This window comes from Lepidochelys olivacea (genome assembly GCF_965140295.1).
Source record: "Lepidochelys olivacea isolate rLepOli2 genome assembly, chromosome: 26".
Taxonomy (NCBI): Eukaryota; Metazoa; Chordata; order Testudines; family Cheloniidae; genus Lepidochelys; species Lepidochelys olivacea.
The window spans coordinates 5,568,636-5,585,545 of record NC_140436.1 but is presented as its reverse complement, the minus strand read 5'-3'; the positions used below and the strand labels follow the sequence as shown (position 1 = coordinate 5,585,545).

Sequence of the window (16,910 nt, the reverse complement as noted above, 5' to 3'; positions counted from 1 at the left end):
CCTTATTCTCATACACAGACAATAACTTCTACCAGAGCAGCAGAGTGTGGACTCTCTATCAGTCACTTCCGCTCTGTGCTAAAGGGCCTGCTAGCATCTCCGACTCCAAGAGGTCACTATCACCCAGTGTGGCTGCTGAGGATTTGTATCTCCTTGTCTCAAGGTGAACGTGAAGCATCCACTCCCTTTGCAGCAGGCGTACAACCCTGCAAGCTGCCTGCTGACTCTCTCAGTTGGCCTATAGGAGGACTGTTCCAGCCTAATGCATAGTTTCCTCTGAAGGCTGTAACATTTGCCAGCTGTTCCTGCAGGGCCTCAGCTCGGCCTGCAGGGTGGATTTGATTTAAATCAAATTTATTTAAATCACTATTTAAATCACTAGTCAGGAAGACTCGATTTAATCATGGATATCTACATAAAAGTGCATTCTTGTTGGTTGTTATAATCTTAATACATATTCTTTACAACTCAGACATAGATGTAGGTTTCATTTTTCGAAGGTACACACGATACATTTTTAAGTGATTTATTTTGAAAACTTTTCAGATTAGTTTTTTTGAATTTAGTTAAACATTCAAGTTTTTTAAAATCAGGTTTGTTTTTGCTAAAATTGTTTTTAACTAAAATAGTTAAGTGAAATATTTAAAAAAACAAAAACAAAAATTAAATCGACTATGTCAGCCAGGTCAACACGAGAAACTTAAAATATTGGCTTCTGCAGCTAACTCAGTCGTCTTCACCTTCATTTTCCTGTTTGTTCATAATCTGGAAAAAAAAACAAGCTTTCCTGCTTTTTCAGGTCCCAAACAATTTTTCAATTTGGAATGAATTAGTCCAAAGGAAGAAAATATTCTTTCTGCACTAGCAGAAGAAGCTACTGCTGTTAAAAGTGAGATTATCACTTCAACAGTCTCTGAACCCAAGTGCTTACGTGACTTCCACCTGTTCACTGGTGTGACTTTCTTTAAAACATCATTAGCAAACATATTCTTGAATGGTTCTTATTCCCAAACTGGGTCTATTTTACGGCCTGCTGCCATTATAGGTTTTCATTTCTAGTGAGAGAATGGTATGGTAGATCTCAAATCAATGAAGGCTACACTCACAAAGACCTCAAGACTTCTGGAATATGCTGCTCAAACAGGTTCACTCTTGTTTCTACTGCCTGTCTCTCCCTTCTCATATTTATCTTCAGACTTCTTCTCCTTGTCCAGATCTATTCCGCCCCCAACAATCTTCTATTCATTGAACTTTTTGAAACTTTGCACTTTTAGAGAGAGGTAAGGGATTGACTCTGTGTACACAAATTTGCAGAGGGACAATAGGGTTGAGGTCTGTTATTTCTCACCTCTCTATATTATTTATTTATTTAACACATTTTTGCTGTTAACAAGCATGTTATCTCTGGAGACACAAATCCACAGTTTGAGAACTGCAAAACTAAGCATCTCTGATGGTATCTTCTAGACTGAACAATGAGTCCCATTGGGTAGATAGAAAGATTAACCTAAATAATCTATACAGAAGCCACTGGATCCCCATAAGATTGGGCCCCTAATCCATGAATTATTGGAACTCATTTACACAGTCGGCTCCCATTCTGACACCCATCCACATTGCTACTCACCTTCCTGAGCCCTTGCTAAGCCCAGTAGATGGGAACGTTGCTGCAGAGGATGTTAACTGTAGTGCCCAGGATGGAGCGATCAGCCAGGGTCACAGGAAACCCTTTCTGCTCCTCCTCCTCACCCTGCTCGGGGGTCAGGATGAGCGACTTGAGCTATGGCAGGAAATAATAAAAATTAAACACACACACAAAACACCCTGCATCCTTGTTTGCAACAGGAATAGACACAGGCTATTGACATCCCCCTAGATCTTAAATCCTTAATGGCAATACGATACACACACTACGTTTTCTCCTAGTGCCCACTATATTTCCAACACCTTCACTCCACCTGTGAGGATGGATTCCACATCTGGAGGGCTTCCCATATGGACACTGCTTCTGAAGCAATAAAAATTTCTAGCAATGCTGCCCCAGCTGGAGATATACAGGCCAGCCTGTTTTAATAGGACGTGGAATTATTTGAATACAAATATGGAAGTCTGTGGAGGCTAGTGATTATAGCAGATGATGAAAGATTCAGGACTTGTGGATTCTGCTCCCACTTCTTGGAGGCTGTATGGTCTAATGGACTGGGAATCAGAACTCCTGGGTTCTATTTTTGACTCTGCCACTAACTCACTGTCTGCCCTGAGGCACTTAACTCATCAGTATTTCTCTTTGCCATCAACCCCCCTTAGGGCTCTGAGGGCCAGTCAGTGTTTGCAAAGCATTTCCATGCCCTCATATATCACGTGCTTTATGAGAGCAAATCATTCTCACAGCGGCTGGTGAATGTAAAAGATCCAAAGAGAGGAACAATTCAACTCCAGAGGCTACTGTGGAATCACACACACACACCAGCAGCTAGACATACACTAGCCCATTTTGCATGTGTAGCTGTTTTTACTGGTCCACTGATGCATGTGCATAACTCCAGGTGTCCCTGATGCACCATCCTTTGGAGGTTTGATCTTTGGAGTCTAAATAGTCTCTTATCTCTGTTATCCATGTATTATCTTCCACACACACACACACACACACACACACACACACACACACACACACACACACATTCTCTGTTGGCCTCAGACTCAGCATTGCATGAGTGCCGTTTCCCTCATGCATTCCTATACCTACCTCTATTTCCAGCATGGTTCACACTGAGTGTGCATTCCTGACAGCTCACCTGGAGATGCTGGTGGAATGCCTTTGCAATGGTATCCAGGCCCTGAATGTTCTCTTTGTCCATCTTGGTGATGTAGCAGGCTCGGCCTTGCCAGGATTTGTAGCTGATCAGCAGCTGTTTGCAGACAGAGCACATGGTGCTTTATTAGCCCTGGTTTCCCATCACTGCAGCTCCCCGGTACTCACCGGAGCTGATTCACCCTCTCCTACTGCACAGCCACTTCTGCTTTCACAATGTCACCCCTCTCCATCCCCCTCATGACCATGAGCCCAGGAGCCTCCTAGACCCTTCATGGGCCTTTCCTTTTGAGACTTAAAGCCACCTGCTCGAGATGGGCCAGGGTCGGTGCCATCACTCCAAGCCCTGTCCAATGTGTGGGGGTTGGGTAGATAGGAGCTGGGTTCAAACTTCCTTGGGGATTGGTTTAGCAAGATGAAAATTGAGGCTTTGCAAACCCAAACCCACCATCTTATTTTGCTTGTCTCCCCTGCACCCTTCCCCACCACCTTCCATCCCACGCTGGCCACTGAAGGCAACACACCATCCTTCTCCCCTCATAGCCCCAGCTCTAGCCCCATTCACTGCCTCTCTCACTTGGCTCTTCCTCTCTGTTCATGTTCCTCTTGTGGAGCTGGGTTTTCCGCATCTCTGGCAGCACCCAGTTCCTCCCCCACCCGTCAACCCTGCATCATGACAGAGGAAGAGGAGACCAAGACAGGATTCCCGTGTGCCACCAGGTGCTGCTCCTTGCTTGTCCAAAGTGCTGTCTGTTCAGCAACCTAAGGACTTTCCTCCCAGGGACTGACTCCCCTGCTCCATTCAGGGGCATGATGCAGCCCAACTGAGGCTGGAACCCCTTCTGATTTTGCCTGGAGGGGCTGGCACCCAGCAGAGCCTAACAGTCTTTCAGCGTGCCTTCAGTTCTAATGCAGCATCGCCACGTTTGTGCTCAGATGCCACATGCATGGGTTAAAAACAGCCTCACTCCCTGGACAGGAGGATCCAATGCAGTCCCGGCCTGATGGCAAGGGTCCGTTCTGAAGCACGCCCCCTGCCAAACAAGCACTCCCTGCTTACATTACTGTAGTCATACACGACTGTGCCCGGGTCATGGGTTCCTGCATCAATGAGGAAAGTCACCACCTCTTCTTCCCAGTCCATGGAGAGCCGCAGTCCAGACTCTTCCCCCTGCAGCCCCTCAATGGTCATTTGCAAAACCTAGGAGGAGATCATAGAGCCTAAAGAATGAGCAGCAGAGAGAGCAGGGCGGTGGGGAGGGGAGGGAAATGGAAGGGATGGGATCTCTATCATCTCTGCTGTGGGTCCCCTGCATCGAGAAGAGCAACATTATTCCATTCTAACCCCTTTGAAGCTCAGCCATTTCAAAGGGCCCAGGGACATTTTGCAGCTGCTCTTCATTTCTCTGTTGCTTCTAATAATCAATCCTGTTCCCTCCCTCAAGGCTAGCCAGGGCCCCAGAGTCTCTTGCAGAATGGGAAGGGTAAGTTTATTAGGAAGACACTTTCAAGATTGATTTTGTTTCTCTTAAATGTTCTCCTGCTAACCCGACAGACCAAGGCCTCCCTGTCTCTTCCCTGCTGTCCGCACATATTGTGAGGCAAGGTAGACAGGATCTGTCCCCAGTGGGCCAGGATTTCAGTCAGCCCTCTGGGAATTAAATGCGACTGCAACATCTTCCTCTGGCTTGGTCCTTGACTTTGGTCATTCACGGTTGCAATCTGTCCCCTCTGTGCCAATCCTGTTTCCTCCAATGAATGACTGCATAAGTCCCCTCTGCACCGAAGAGGACCCCATCTGCTCTCTCTGCACCGGTGCATGACTGCCCCAGTTTTGTTCTGCAACTCTGTGCGTCTGTCCCCACTTCCTCTGCCTATTGCTAGACTTGGGTGCAGAGACAGCGATCTCTTCTGCAGGGCTGCAGCAGTCCCCTGGGCACCTATGCAGGGCCATACCCTTTGCACAAGTCCCCTTTGCACCTACACAAGGCTGCATCTGCCATCAGCTACATGGATCCCCATTGCATCAGCTGCCGCTATCCCCTGTTCATCTATAAACTGCTGCATTTGGGCATGATTTTAACACCTCCCTTTGCACCTGTGCACAGCCTCATCTGCTCCTTCTCCCCCTTACTTACAGTCTCGGTGTGTTCCTGGGTCACGTGCAGTCCCAGCAGCAGGGCTCCCAGGACGACCACAACTATCAGCACAATGACCACCACGATGATTAGGATTCTCTTGATGTGCAGGGGGCAGCCGGGGCACTTGGGCAGACGACAGAGTAGCTTAGGGAGGCAGCACAGGAAACTTTTCCAGGCGCTGCAGCAGCAGCTGCAGCAGGACTTACAGCTGGGGCAGCCTGGGCAGCAGTCGGTGCAGCTGGGGCAGCCTGGGCAGCAGTCAGTGCAGCTGGGGCAGACGTCCATCTCTGAATCCAGAGCATTGTCGTGCTGGGAACACAAGCAAACACAGAGAGAGGGGTCACTGCAGCGGGGATTGAAATGCAAAGCAAAAGGGAGCAGGAGGAGTGGAGTGGAAAGGGGTGTGAAGATGAGAGCCAGGGAAGGAGACAGGACTGGGGGAGAGACAGGCAGAGAGAAATGAAGCGCAGGCACAGGATTTGGGCCTGGGACGGGCCATGGTTTTAAGTAGTATCTTCCATATTCAGAGTGTCTCCAAGTGCTTTTTAAAGTAGCAAGCTAGATCCCAGCACTGTGGCTGACTCTGTCGGCAAGATGCCTCGCTAATAGCCCCCATGCAGCCTCAGGCAATTGCCCCTGCTTTCTGGGGAGAAGCACTGGTTGACTCAGCAGGGTCATACCCCCTCCTCTCTGGGGTTCACCATTTGATAGTTCTCTCATGCACCCTTGACAGCTGCTAGAGCGGGTACATTTCAGAAATGGGCAGTCGGTGACTCAGCCAGATCTGCACCCAGCTGAGCACGGCAGCTCAACAGGCATTGGGGGAACCAAGGAAGCAGGTGAAATGTCTTGTACATCATTATGGACAGGGGCAAGTACAGAGACACACCTGGAGACATGCGCACACACATACAGAGACAGAGTCACACAGACACACAGGTTCACACGCCGACCCATACTCTGCAAGCTGGGAGGGACAGAATCCGCCACTGACCCATAACCGTAGCTGGGCACTAGAAACTATTTGAGCAGCAATATATGAGTTACGGGGGATGTGGTAGCTTTCATGTAACCTTTGTCCTTTGCTAAAACCCAGCCTGGGGAGGAGGGGGTGAGGCTGAGGCTTACCAGTGGGTCCCCAATCAGAGCTTCCTTGATGCTGATTTCCATCTTGCTGCTTCTCCTGTGCCACTTGGACGTCCCCTCAGTGCGTAGGGCAGAGAGAGACTTAAATAGGAGACCTGCGGTAAGAGAAGGTGAGGGGGGAAGGGATGCTGGAGTTCCCCAGCTCCTTCTGGCCACAAATCAAGTGTCTAATTCACTTCATTTTTGTTTGTGAACCTGTTTCCCTGGAGCCCTTCAGAGCCCGGTTTCTAATAAGCTCCTAGGCCTGTGTCAGTCGAGAGTCTCCAAGGACACTTGTCTCTGGGCACATAAACCTCTTAGCGCCCAAGAGCTGCACCATCTGGGGTTCTGAGGCCAAAGTCATCCAGCTCTACAAGGCTAGTGCTGCCCTTCAGGCTGGAGTATCCGGCCTGTCGATATGGCCACGGCCAGGCTTGGCTCAGTGCCCCGAGTCTCTTAGCCCCTCTGGCACCTAATGGTGCTTCAGATGTTCAAAGCAAAAGCCGAAAATCAAAAGCCTTTCACAAGAGCACTAGTCGTGAGTGTCCAGGCCCTTATTGGATTGTGGTCAGCCAGGGGCCTTTGAGGAAGGGCCGTGTGCAAAACTCCATCGTTTCCAACAAATGTTTGCACCACCACCTTGCCCAATCTCTTCAAGGCAGCAACTTAAGGAGAGATGGAAACTTTGTGGGGCTAACACTGCTGCATCCTTGTGCTACCAGGGCTGCAGTTTCCTGCTGTAGGTTATGTGGGAGCATGGACACCTCAGGAGCTGGGAGGGGGTGAAGAAAGGAAGCTCTGAATGGAGTGAGACCTTCAGCAAGGGAAGCTTGCAGGGATGCACCTGCACAAAGATGTGGAGCATAGGCACCTTGGAAAACTCGCCCCTGGGTAGAGGACCAGCGTAAGGTGAAGTGGGACTTAGGTGATGCATAGTCATAGCCATGAGTGCAGGGGACTGGACTAGATGATCTCTTGAGGTCCTTTCCAGTCCTACGATTCTATGATTGTGAAATTCACCCACTGAGTGAACTGATCTATGAGTCGTTAGAGGTCCATGATTAAGACATGCCAAACCCCTAGGGTGAAATCAAAACTCCCCTTAACTTCCTTGGGGCCAGGATTGTGGCCCAGTTTTGTAAAGTTATTTAGGTGTTGCTGTGCAGCCTAATATCATTTTCAAAAGTTATTTAGGCACTTAGGAACCAAAGTCCCATTGGCTGTCAAGGGAATTTTGGCTTCTAAATGCCTACATTCCATTAGAAAATGAAATTCAGGCTCCTAAATCAGGTAGATGTTGCAACCTTTAAAAATCTGAGCTTTCACTTCTAACTCCAGCTAGCCTACAGCCAACCCTGATCTCACATCTGGCCTTGACCTAATTGCTGTTCTAATCCAGCTATCTATCTATGGGTATCAATACTGCCAGACATCACTGGTATCCGAGCACCTTCCACATAAAATCAATAGCACTAGCAAAGTCCCCGGTTGATTTCATGGAGTCTCTAGCACTTCTCGCTTTTTTCAGGGTAAAAAACTTTGGGAATGGGATTTTCTTTTTCAAAATTTTATCGATTGACTTTTGGGGTTTTGGGTCAATTTGTTCCAGGGTAGGGTTTTTAGGTGGTAGTATTTTATTGGGTAGAGGAGTGGATCAGTGCTGGGGTTTAGGTTTCTAGGAGGGTCAGTGTTGGGGTTTTGGGGTAGAGGAGGCGGTCAGGTTTTGGATTTTAGGGTGGGTCTGTGTTGGGGTTTGGAGGTAAAAGGCAGTGTCAGTGCTATGAGTGTCTGTCGTATGGTGAAAAGGCCTTTTCAAAGGGGACGGTTTGGTGGCGTTTCCTACAGAGGGTCAGACTTTCTGGATTTGTTTGATTTCCTTTGGAACTTTGTGTCATAGTCAGATCCCTTCGACTGAGAATGCTTTATCTCCAGCTCTCAAGTGCTTCGTCCTGGGCTTTGAGATCTGCATTGCCCCAGTGGAGTTGTCGTGGTGGTTCATAGATCAAAAATCAGCCATAGATGTAGCTGGGGCTTGATCCATTAATTGTTTTTAAAATTTAAGAGCAAGGCCTTAAACTGCGATTGGAAGCTTGACTGGGACCATCACACAGGCCTGATGTGCTCATGGCAGCCTGAGCCAAGGAGAAGGGGGCAGCTGAATTCTGTGATAGCTGGAGCCTGTGAATCCTTTGGACATTCAGATACATTGAGTTTCAGTGATCCAGCCTGGAGAGGATGAATGCAGAGATCACTGTGGACAGGTCCTCAGTGGGAGGAAGTTTCCTAGTGAGCTGGAGATGAAAGGAAGGCATTGGTAGATACTCATGCTACCCAATCCTCCAAGCTTAGCAATGCGTCCAACAGTTCCAGGGGTCACATCTCTCTGACGAATGGAGCCTTCAATGGAAGGTGGAGACACTGCCTCGACCAGTTCTCCAAAGCGTTTCCCCTTTCCGATCAGCATCACTTTGGTCTTGCCTGGGCCCAGCTGCTCTTCATCCAAGAGCTGATCATTTGCAGGCATTCCAACAGTTGGCCTTGAGCTATCTCCTCTTCTTCCACTGTCCCTGAATCCACAGCTGCCAGCACAGACCTTGAGAAAGAAACGGTTGCACATTCCTCAACCTGTAAGAGCCAGGAGCTCCCCAGCCTCCCTGCTCAAGGGCTTGGAGGAGCCTGCACATTTGCTGTTTGACCCCTGACAGCCCTGGCTCTGGTTTCTGCAGACTCTGAGTGCTTGCCAACCCTCAAAGGGAAGGTCTTTGCATTTTCCTCACTCTGTGCAATGTGTTTTCTTAGTGATGTTTGAGGGAGGGAGGGAGAGAGAATCAAGTAGCTCTCAGGGCCATTTACCCTCAAACATTCTTTATCCTGGAGAGAGTCCTTAGAATCCTCATCTGCTCCCTTTGCTGCATGAAGCCTATCCCAGACATTCTCTTCTCCCCACACCCACCCCGCTCCTCAATTGCAGTAGGAGCATATTCTTGATCTTCTGCCACATTGCACCACCTGTGCGAAGGCAGATGTTGGGTAACAGGCAGACCAGGGACATCAAATAATGGAGCTGAGCCGGAGCTTGTCGGCATCTCAGTGGCTTTGCATTGCAAAACAGTGACACACTGGGGAGTGGGGCTGGGATGCTGATTCCACTCGGCCCAGATCTCCCAGCACAGGCGTCAACACGGAGGATGGTGTCCTACTTCTCTGGTGTCTGAGCGAGTGATTCATAGATTCCCAGGCTGGAAGGGACCATTATGATCATCTAGTCTGACCCATTGTATAACACAGGCCATAGAACGTCCCCAGAATTCCTAGAGCAGATCTTTTAGGAAAATATCCCATCTCAATTTAAAAAGTGCCAGTGATGGAGAATCCACCACGATCCTGGGTAAATTGTTCCAATGGTTAGTTACTCTCACTGTTAAAAACGTACCCCTTATTTCCAGTCTGAATTTGTCTAGCTACAATTTCCAGCCTGCTTCCTATTGCCGGGGGTCGAAGGGCCATTTTCCGTTTTCCAGGTTTGTTCCACTTGGAACTGGCCAGTGAGCTCTTTTGTTTAACTGGTGGATCATTGTCAGTCAAGCCAATTGCATTGGGGCTTAGACCACTTTTCCTATGGTGGTATCTGCCAGCTTTAGGGGAGATTGATCCTGACTGCCAGATTAACCCTTACACAGCTGGTGTTCAGTCTCTGGCTGTCTCCCTAAGATGTTACAGCAGTAAGTTTTAATTGGTTTCAAAGTTTCAAGGAGGGTATCACATGAAAAAAATGTGTCCTTCCTGTTTCATTACTTGTTTCCTAAAGGAGATGGTACCAAGCTGCAGTGTGAGATCTTAACTTTCCCAGAGCTTGGGGATGTTCAGATCCAAGGTTGTGCTTTAGGTTGGATTAGCTAAGGGGAATCTCTGTCCCCTGCCAGTTGTTCTTGTGTTCCCTTTCCAGGCTAGAGGGTGAGACCATTATACTGATACACGGATGAGCGGAGCCTGCACAACCGTGCTGTAGCAGTGTATGTGCATGCCGACACTGTGACACACGCGCGTGTACTGCTATGCATGCACACACTATACCACCCCCATACACGTGTGCATGCCAGCACACTCACACATACACTCCCGTGCACACATACCAACACACCCTCACAAACACACAACATCCTGCGTGAGCCCCCATGCATATGCATGCTCACGCACTCATATGGACACATACTCACATGCATGCGCACAATGTAACACAAACACTCACATACCAACACACCTCTACAAAGACGCAGACAGAGTCCTGTATGGAAACACACACGAACACTGGGACATATGTGCTCAGATACAGACACACACAAGACACATATCACCAACACTCTCCTGTACAGATGCACACTGACATCCCTCCACCTCCTGGAGGGACTGGAAAGCATGGTGAGGTGAAACATTTAAAACTGGATTCTGTAATTAATGGGGAACTGGTGGAGCTGTCTGCAGGGGAGGAGATGGGTTCACCTGGCCGTGCCATAAAGGCCTCAAGGACAAGCCATGAGCCAGGGAGAGCTTCCCATGCGTTGTGACCCATCCTGTTCACAACCTACTCAGCTTGCAGGGTAGGTTTTGTTTGTGGTTCTGGCAGCTGCTGGGCTGCATGATGATCCCCATCTTCCCAACTCTGCAACCTAAGAGTCCTGTACCAGCATCAGGCCCCCTTGATGCTGCATAAAGAGCCTGATGTAACAGACAGAGGCTAGAAGTACAGGAACACAGGAGTCACCTGAGTGGATCTGTCCACAGACCCACCAAGGCCAGTGTCTTGTTCCTGACAGTGGTCAGCAGTGGATGCTACAGAAGAAGCAACCCCTCAATAGGTCACCTGACCAAATGTGCAACTGTGTGTGTGTGTGGGTGTGTACATATTTGCATTTCTTCCTTCTCCCCTACAGCAAGCTGCTTATCCCATGCAGTATGAGATTTTCTCACCCCTAACTGGGGATAACAACAGGGCTGGGGTTTTCCATTTGTTTCATGGGGAATTGTGTGTCTAAATCCCAAAGGTAATGCTGCACATCTCCCAGCCTGTTTACAAATCCAGCTCCAGGATCGATGTAATAACTGGATGCATTATCTGTGTCCTAGCTGCACTGAAATCTGCTGAGTGATCATGCATGGCAAGGGACATTCAGCTTGTGCAGAGGGGCCACTGCAAGGTCCAGGCACTACTGATGTCCTACTTTAGCCCCCTTAGGAGGTGCACTGGCAGTCACTTGCCCACAGTCAGATAGCAGGTCAAGAGCTGGGAATAGAAGGCAGGTCTCCTGACTCCCAGTCCAGTGTTCTATCCACTAGACATCACTGCCTCTCAACATGCGTGAATATACCAACCTTTAAATCCTATTGGGTGAGCGCCCGTTCACATGTTCTGGCCCTGGGTATAAACAAGGCCCTGAGCAGTTTTGATTAAATCAATACCATATGGCAGAATCCAGAAGGGAAAAGACAAATCTCTCTAAGAAGAGAATAAAGGAAACAGCAGCATGTTGGTCCTATGGAGATTTTACTCTTCAGACAGAAGCATAAACTCATAAATGAAACTCTCGTTTTATTGCAAGTGCCACCTGAAAATTCCCAGCTGCTTTGAATGGCAACAGAACAAAAGCTTTGCAATGGCTGGAGATCATGCAGCCACCCACCCGCTGGCCCACGGCCTGAGCCTAAGCTCAGATGTGCGGTGATTGCACATGGAACGTAGTCATCATTGTAGGAGAGAAGCCCCAGTGCTGTGGATACAAGGGCGCCATGCCCATCTCACTGGGAAGTGACTGCCGGGATGCGGAGCTCAGACTGCACAGGGCCCTGTAAGATAAATGGAGGAGCATGAGAAATCCATACAGAGAAAGCCACCTGTGGCCAGGTATCCTTGTTGGTTTTCTCTCTCACTATTTATTATTTGCACTATGGTAGTGCCCAAGGTCCCAGTTGAGGTCGGGTGCTGCATTGTGCTAGGTGCTGTACCTACATGTGCTGAGGTCTGTGCCCCAAGGAGCTCACAGTCTAAATAGATAGGACAGCCAGAGGAAGTGTCATTATCCCCATTTCACAGATGGGAGAACTGAGGCAGAGAGAGAGTAAGGGCCAGATTTTTAAGGGATTGGACAATGAGAGTTAGAGGCTTAGACACCTTTAAAAACCTGGCCCCATGTGACTTGTCCAGGGTCACATGGGGAATCTGTGGCAGAGCAGGGAAGTGACCCCAGCTCTCCTGAGTTCCAGCCCAGTGCCTGAACTACAAGGCTACCCTTTGGCTTTTGTTATATTTTAGACACCTCCCAACCCAGGCACCAAAGCAAGGCCTTTCCCTCAGCCACCTTCCCAGCCAAGGCTGCAAGCGAAAGGGCCAAGAGGAGGCCATCCCCTACGTGCACACATAGTCCCTTGGGTTCTCAAGCCTGATTCCACCCGTGCCACGTAAAACTCTGCAGCGATGCCGCTAATGAGTCCATGAGAGACTGCAATGGCCTCCTGCTGACTGTTGCATTCTGGTTTCTCTGTGCAGAGTGGGTAGAAGTCTTGTCTTCTCACCAGCCAGATGGAGGCATTTCTTCTGCATCCTGATTGTCCGGAGCCTGGTGATGATTTGATGGTTGGGAAGGGGTTTGATTGGTCTCTGGCAAAGGGCTTGTTGCTTTTGCAACTCTGGGTGCGTGGCGGGGAGGAGGGGGAATCCTCTGGCAAAGGGCTTTTGCTACTGTGTGTGTGTGTGAGAGAGAGAGAGAGGGTTGCTGGAGGCAGTTCTGATTAAGGCAGTCACTGAGTAAACCCAGCTCCCCTTCCAATACCCAGCTGCTCACCCACCTGAGCCCTTGCTAAGCCCAGTAGATGGGAACGTTGCTGCAGAGGATGTTAACTGTAGTGCCCAGGATGGAGCGATTGGCCTGGGGCACAGGGGACCCCCCTTCCTCCATCTCTTCACCCTGTTCGAGCTAGGACAGGAAATAATATAATTAGATGTGCACCACCCCCACACACCGTTACAGGAATTGTGATTTATAGCCCAGGCTGGGGGCCTAGGAGTTCACCATCCTTGGACACCATCAGGTGCTAATCGTAACAGGATGTGCTCACGGTGTCATTTTTTCCCTGCTCTGGAAACTAAGCTCTCAGTGCTTCCGAACAGCTGTGGAAGTGTCCTGTGCTGTGGGAGGACGTCCAAACCATCCACCACTACCCTCCTGCACTAGTAACGCTCTCCTCACCCAAGTATTAGATTATCCTACCTTGCCAATACATTGATCGAGCTGGCACAAGAGAGGCAGCGTCTTCTAGCAATGAGAGCGTGGGGGTTTGGGGCCAGGACTCCTGGGTTCTGTGCCCAGTTCTGCCACTGCGTCAGCAGGCGACCTCGGGGAGGTCACTTTCTCTTCCTGTGCCTCCACAGTACCCCGAGTAAAAGGAGTCCACCGCTGACTTGCGCTACACCTCACTCTGTGTGCATGTGATTCCATTACTATGGAGAGCCTTGGCTGGAAGCCATTTGTTAAGAGCAATTCATTCTTTGCACCCCCTTATAGTTGTATGCACTGAATGAGGCATGGAGCAATTGCTCCTGTGCTGGCCTGAGCCCATTTTCCCCAGAATGGAGCGGTGGTGATCCTGCAAACACCCACCGAGGGGAATTAACAGTGCAGTCGCTGGTGGCACACAGACAAAGTCACTGTAGCCTCTGCCTGCTCTGTGCAGGCAAATACTCACTGGTTGCTTCATTTTTAAGTTTGGCTCTGAGACCCAAATTCAGGCTTCACGGGAGAGGGTGCCATATTAAGCACCTACTGACTTCAATGGGAGCTCAAACTGCATACACCCAGGCTGGTGCACTCTGGCTGCAGCCAGCTGTCTTTCAGGGACTCAGAGAACAGCCTCCAGCTTCTGCAGTGTTTTAATCTTTCACAAGTTTCTCGCTCCCAAGTGCCCTTTTTCCCTGCACTCCTGTGCCCACCTTTGTACCTGGCATAGCTCACACTGACTGTGCATTCCCAGCTGCTCACCTGGAGATGCTGGAACGCCTTGGCAATGGTATCCAGGCCCTGAATGTTCTCCTTGTCCATCTTGGTGATGTAGCAGGCTCGGCCTTGCCAGGATTTGTAGCAGATCAGCAGCTGTTTGCAGACAGAGCACAGGGTGACTTTTAGCCCTGGCTTCCCATCGTGGCAGCTCCCCATGTTGTATTCACAGGAGCCGAATCACCCTCTCAAACTGCACAGCCCCTTCTGCTTCCACCATTGTCACCCCTCTCCATCCTCCTCTTCTCTGCTGAACATGGCACTCAGCCCAGGAGCCCCTTATACCCTCCATGGCCTTTCCCTTTGAGACTGTAAAGCCATCAGATCGAGATGGGCCAGGATCGGTGCCGTGTCTGCAAGCTCTATCCAAAATGTGGGGGTTGTGTAGGTAGGAACTGGATCCAAACCTCCTTGGGCTTGGTTTTGCAAGATCAAAGCAAAGGCTTTGCAAACTCAGACCCACCTTCTTATTTTGCTTGTCTCCCCTTCACTCTCCCCCACCACCTTCCCTCTCACTTTGGCCAGTGGGGACAGTGCCCCATCCATCTTCCTTCACTGTCCCCACCTTGGTGCTTATTCACTCACTTTCTATTGCTTGCATTAACACTTGAGTGTTTTTCTCTCTCTTTACTTCCCCTGGGACCCGCTTTTCTTTGCTTACTAGCAACCAGGAAGTGATGTCAGTGTGGTTAGTTCACAGCCAGGTGTGACATTAGCATAATGCTGGGCCCAAGCCACACAATCCAGGTCTGGGGGTAGGATTTTGAACACCTGAAATCTTGGGTGTGTTCAGATCTGGGGTTTGGTTTGAGCTTGTCTCAGGGTACATAACGCTGGCTTGGCTCAGCCTGCTTCTGGGACAGTTATGTGGGCCAGGCTGAAATTATCACTGGCTCCTCTACCTCTAATCAAGAGAGTGGTAGAGACTCCAGGAATTTAACCTGCTCTAGTCCAACCGGCCAGGTCTCACCCAGTCTGAGCTATGGGTATAGCAATGAAAGTTCCCTGTAGCTCTAGCCAGCTTTGCCCTGGTGGCCCCCTGTTTGGAAGAGGCTCCCCCAAGCCTAGCAAAACAAGCGTGCCCTACTTACGTGGGGGTAGTCGTACACAACAGTGGCTGAAGAATTGATCCCTGCCTTGATGTGGAAAGTCCCTGTCCTTTCTTTCCCACTCATGGAGAGCTGTTGCGGGGACCCTTCCCCATCCAGGCCCTGGATAGTCATTCGCAAAACCTAGAAGGCAAGGAAACCCACAGAGTGCGGCGTGCCCAGTGCAGGAGGCTGGGTGGGCCAAAGCAGAAGATGCAATGCATCAGCCATTCATTGCCTATACCCTGAAGAAGTGCCCTCTTTCCCAGCAGCACTCCCTTCCTGCTTGCTGACTCAGTGCAGGCAGAGACATTAGTAAATCAGAGCCCTGGGCTGTTCCTATTTCAAGGTACTCACTGAAATTTTGCTGAAGTCTTTCATTTCTTGGCTGGCCCTGATAATAGAGCCCTATTCCTCTAGTGTCCCAGTCTCCTTGGCAGCTGTCTGTGGTTCCAGCTGCCCTCTGTGCTTGTCCACAGCTCCACTTTTCCTGCTGCCCTTGTGTGCTGGAGCAGCCTCTTTACCTGGCTGCTTCTGCCTCTTAGCACTGGTGCAGAGGTTCATTTCCCCGTCTGCTTGAGTTCCATGCTGTAGCAGCTCACTTTGCCTGGCTGCATCTGCTTCCTTGTGCTCCTGGGCATGGCTGCAGCAGCCTCAACGTGCCCCTGTCCCCTCTGCACTGGCACACAGCTGGACTTGCCCCTCTGAACCATCGCCCCCGGGTTTTTAACTCTGTACTTACAGTTTCCGTGTGCTTCTCAGATATGTGCAATCCCATCAGGAGGAAACCCAGCACAACCAAGACTATGATCACAACCACCACCACGATGATCAAGAGTCTCTTGAGGTGAGGGGAGAGGCAGGGGATCCTGGCGACAGGAGAGTAGTCCTGTGGGAACAGAAAAGAACATTAACAGCAAGAAGAGCTGATGTGGGTATGCTGGAGGGAAAGGACCGCCCTTTATTATATGTATTCCTGTACCACTTAGGAGCGCCAGTCATGGCCCAGGACCCTATTGTGCTAGACGCTGTACAAACACAGAACAAAACTATCTATCCTCTGTTCATTGCCATACCGGAGGGGCCTCTATCAGAGCCTCCTTGCTGCTAACATCCATCTTGTTTCTTGTTCTGCAGACCCTGGCCGTCCCTGTAGTGCTCCTCCAGCGATAAAACAGCCCTTGGAGGCTCCGTGACTGGAGAGGGGCTTATATAGGGGACCCTGAGATAGTGGAGGGGCGGAGGGCAAGGGGAGGCCACGCTGGAGTTCCCCAGGCCCTTCTGGCCACAAGCCGTGTGTTCACTTCATTTTTGTTTGTGAACCTGTTTCCCTGGAGCCCTTCAGAGCCCGGTTTCTGATAAACCCCTGGGACCGTGTCCATCAAGAGTCTCCAAGGACACTTGTCTCTGGGCACATGGGCCTCTTAGCACCCAAGAGCTGCAACTACAGGGGTTCTGAGGCCAAAGTCATCCAGCTCTGAGGAGCTAGTGCTGCCCTTCAGGCTGGAGGATCTGGACCATCGATATGGCCGTGGCCAGGCTTGGCTCAGTGCCCCAAGACTCTTAGCTCCTCTAGCACCTGATGGTGCTTCAGATGTTCAAAGCAAAAACCAAAAATCAAAGGCCTCCCACAAGAGCACTAGTCATGAGTGCCCAGGCCCTTTATCAGAGTGTGGGAAGCCAGCAGCCTTTGGGGAGG

At 49.9% G+C, this 16,910-nt stretch overlaps 1 protein-coding gene across 1 annotated transcript; it reads right to left on the bottom strand.

Annotated features, from left to right (window-relative positions):
• Nucleotides 1-675: 675 nt before the first annotated feature.
• Nucleotides 676-16,350, bottom strand: SFTPC (surfactant protein C). The gene is made up of 12 exons (XM_084614980.1): nt 16,288-16,350; nt 15,954-16,100; nt 15,215-15,355; nt 14,109-14,219; nt 12,931-13,046; nt 8,467-8,657; nt 6,082-6,194; nt 4,951-5,262; nt 3,873-4,013; nt 2,796-2,909; nt 1,628-1,780; nt 676-765 (listed from the first exon to the last, which is right to left on the bottom strand). Exons 1-11 carry the CDS (start codon nt 16,327-16,329, stop codon nt 1,643-1,645), a joined length of 1,566 nt encoding a protein of 521 aa, XP_084471106.1. The 5' UTR covers nt 16,330-16,350; the 3' UTR covers nt 676-765; nt 1,628-1,642.
• Nucleotides 16,351-16,910: the final 560 nt, after the last annotated feature.

Excerpts from the sequence above, each read along its gene's own strand:
- SFTPC (XM_084614980.1), bottom strand. The coding sequence starts at position 16,329 with ATGGATGTTAGCAGCAAGGAGGCTCTGATAGAGGCCCCTCCG. Across the intron at positions 15,356-15,953 it reads CTGAGAAGCACACGGAAACT|GTTTTGCGAATGACTATCCA; the intron begins GTAAGTACAGAG and ends CTTGCCTTCTAG. Across the intron at positions 8,658-12,930 it reads GTTCCCATCTACTGGGCTTA|CTGTGGATTCAGGGACAGTG; the intron begins GCAAGGGCTCAG and ends CTGTGCTGGCAG.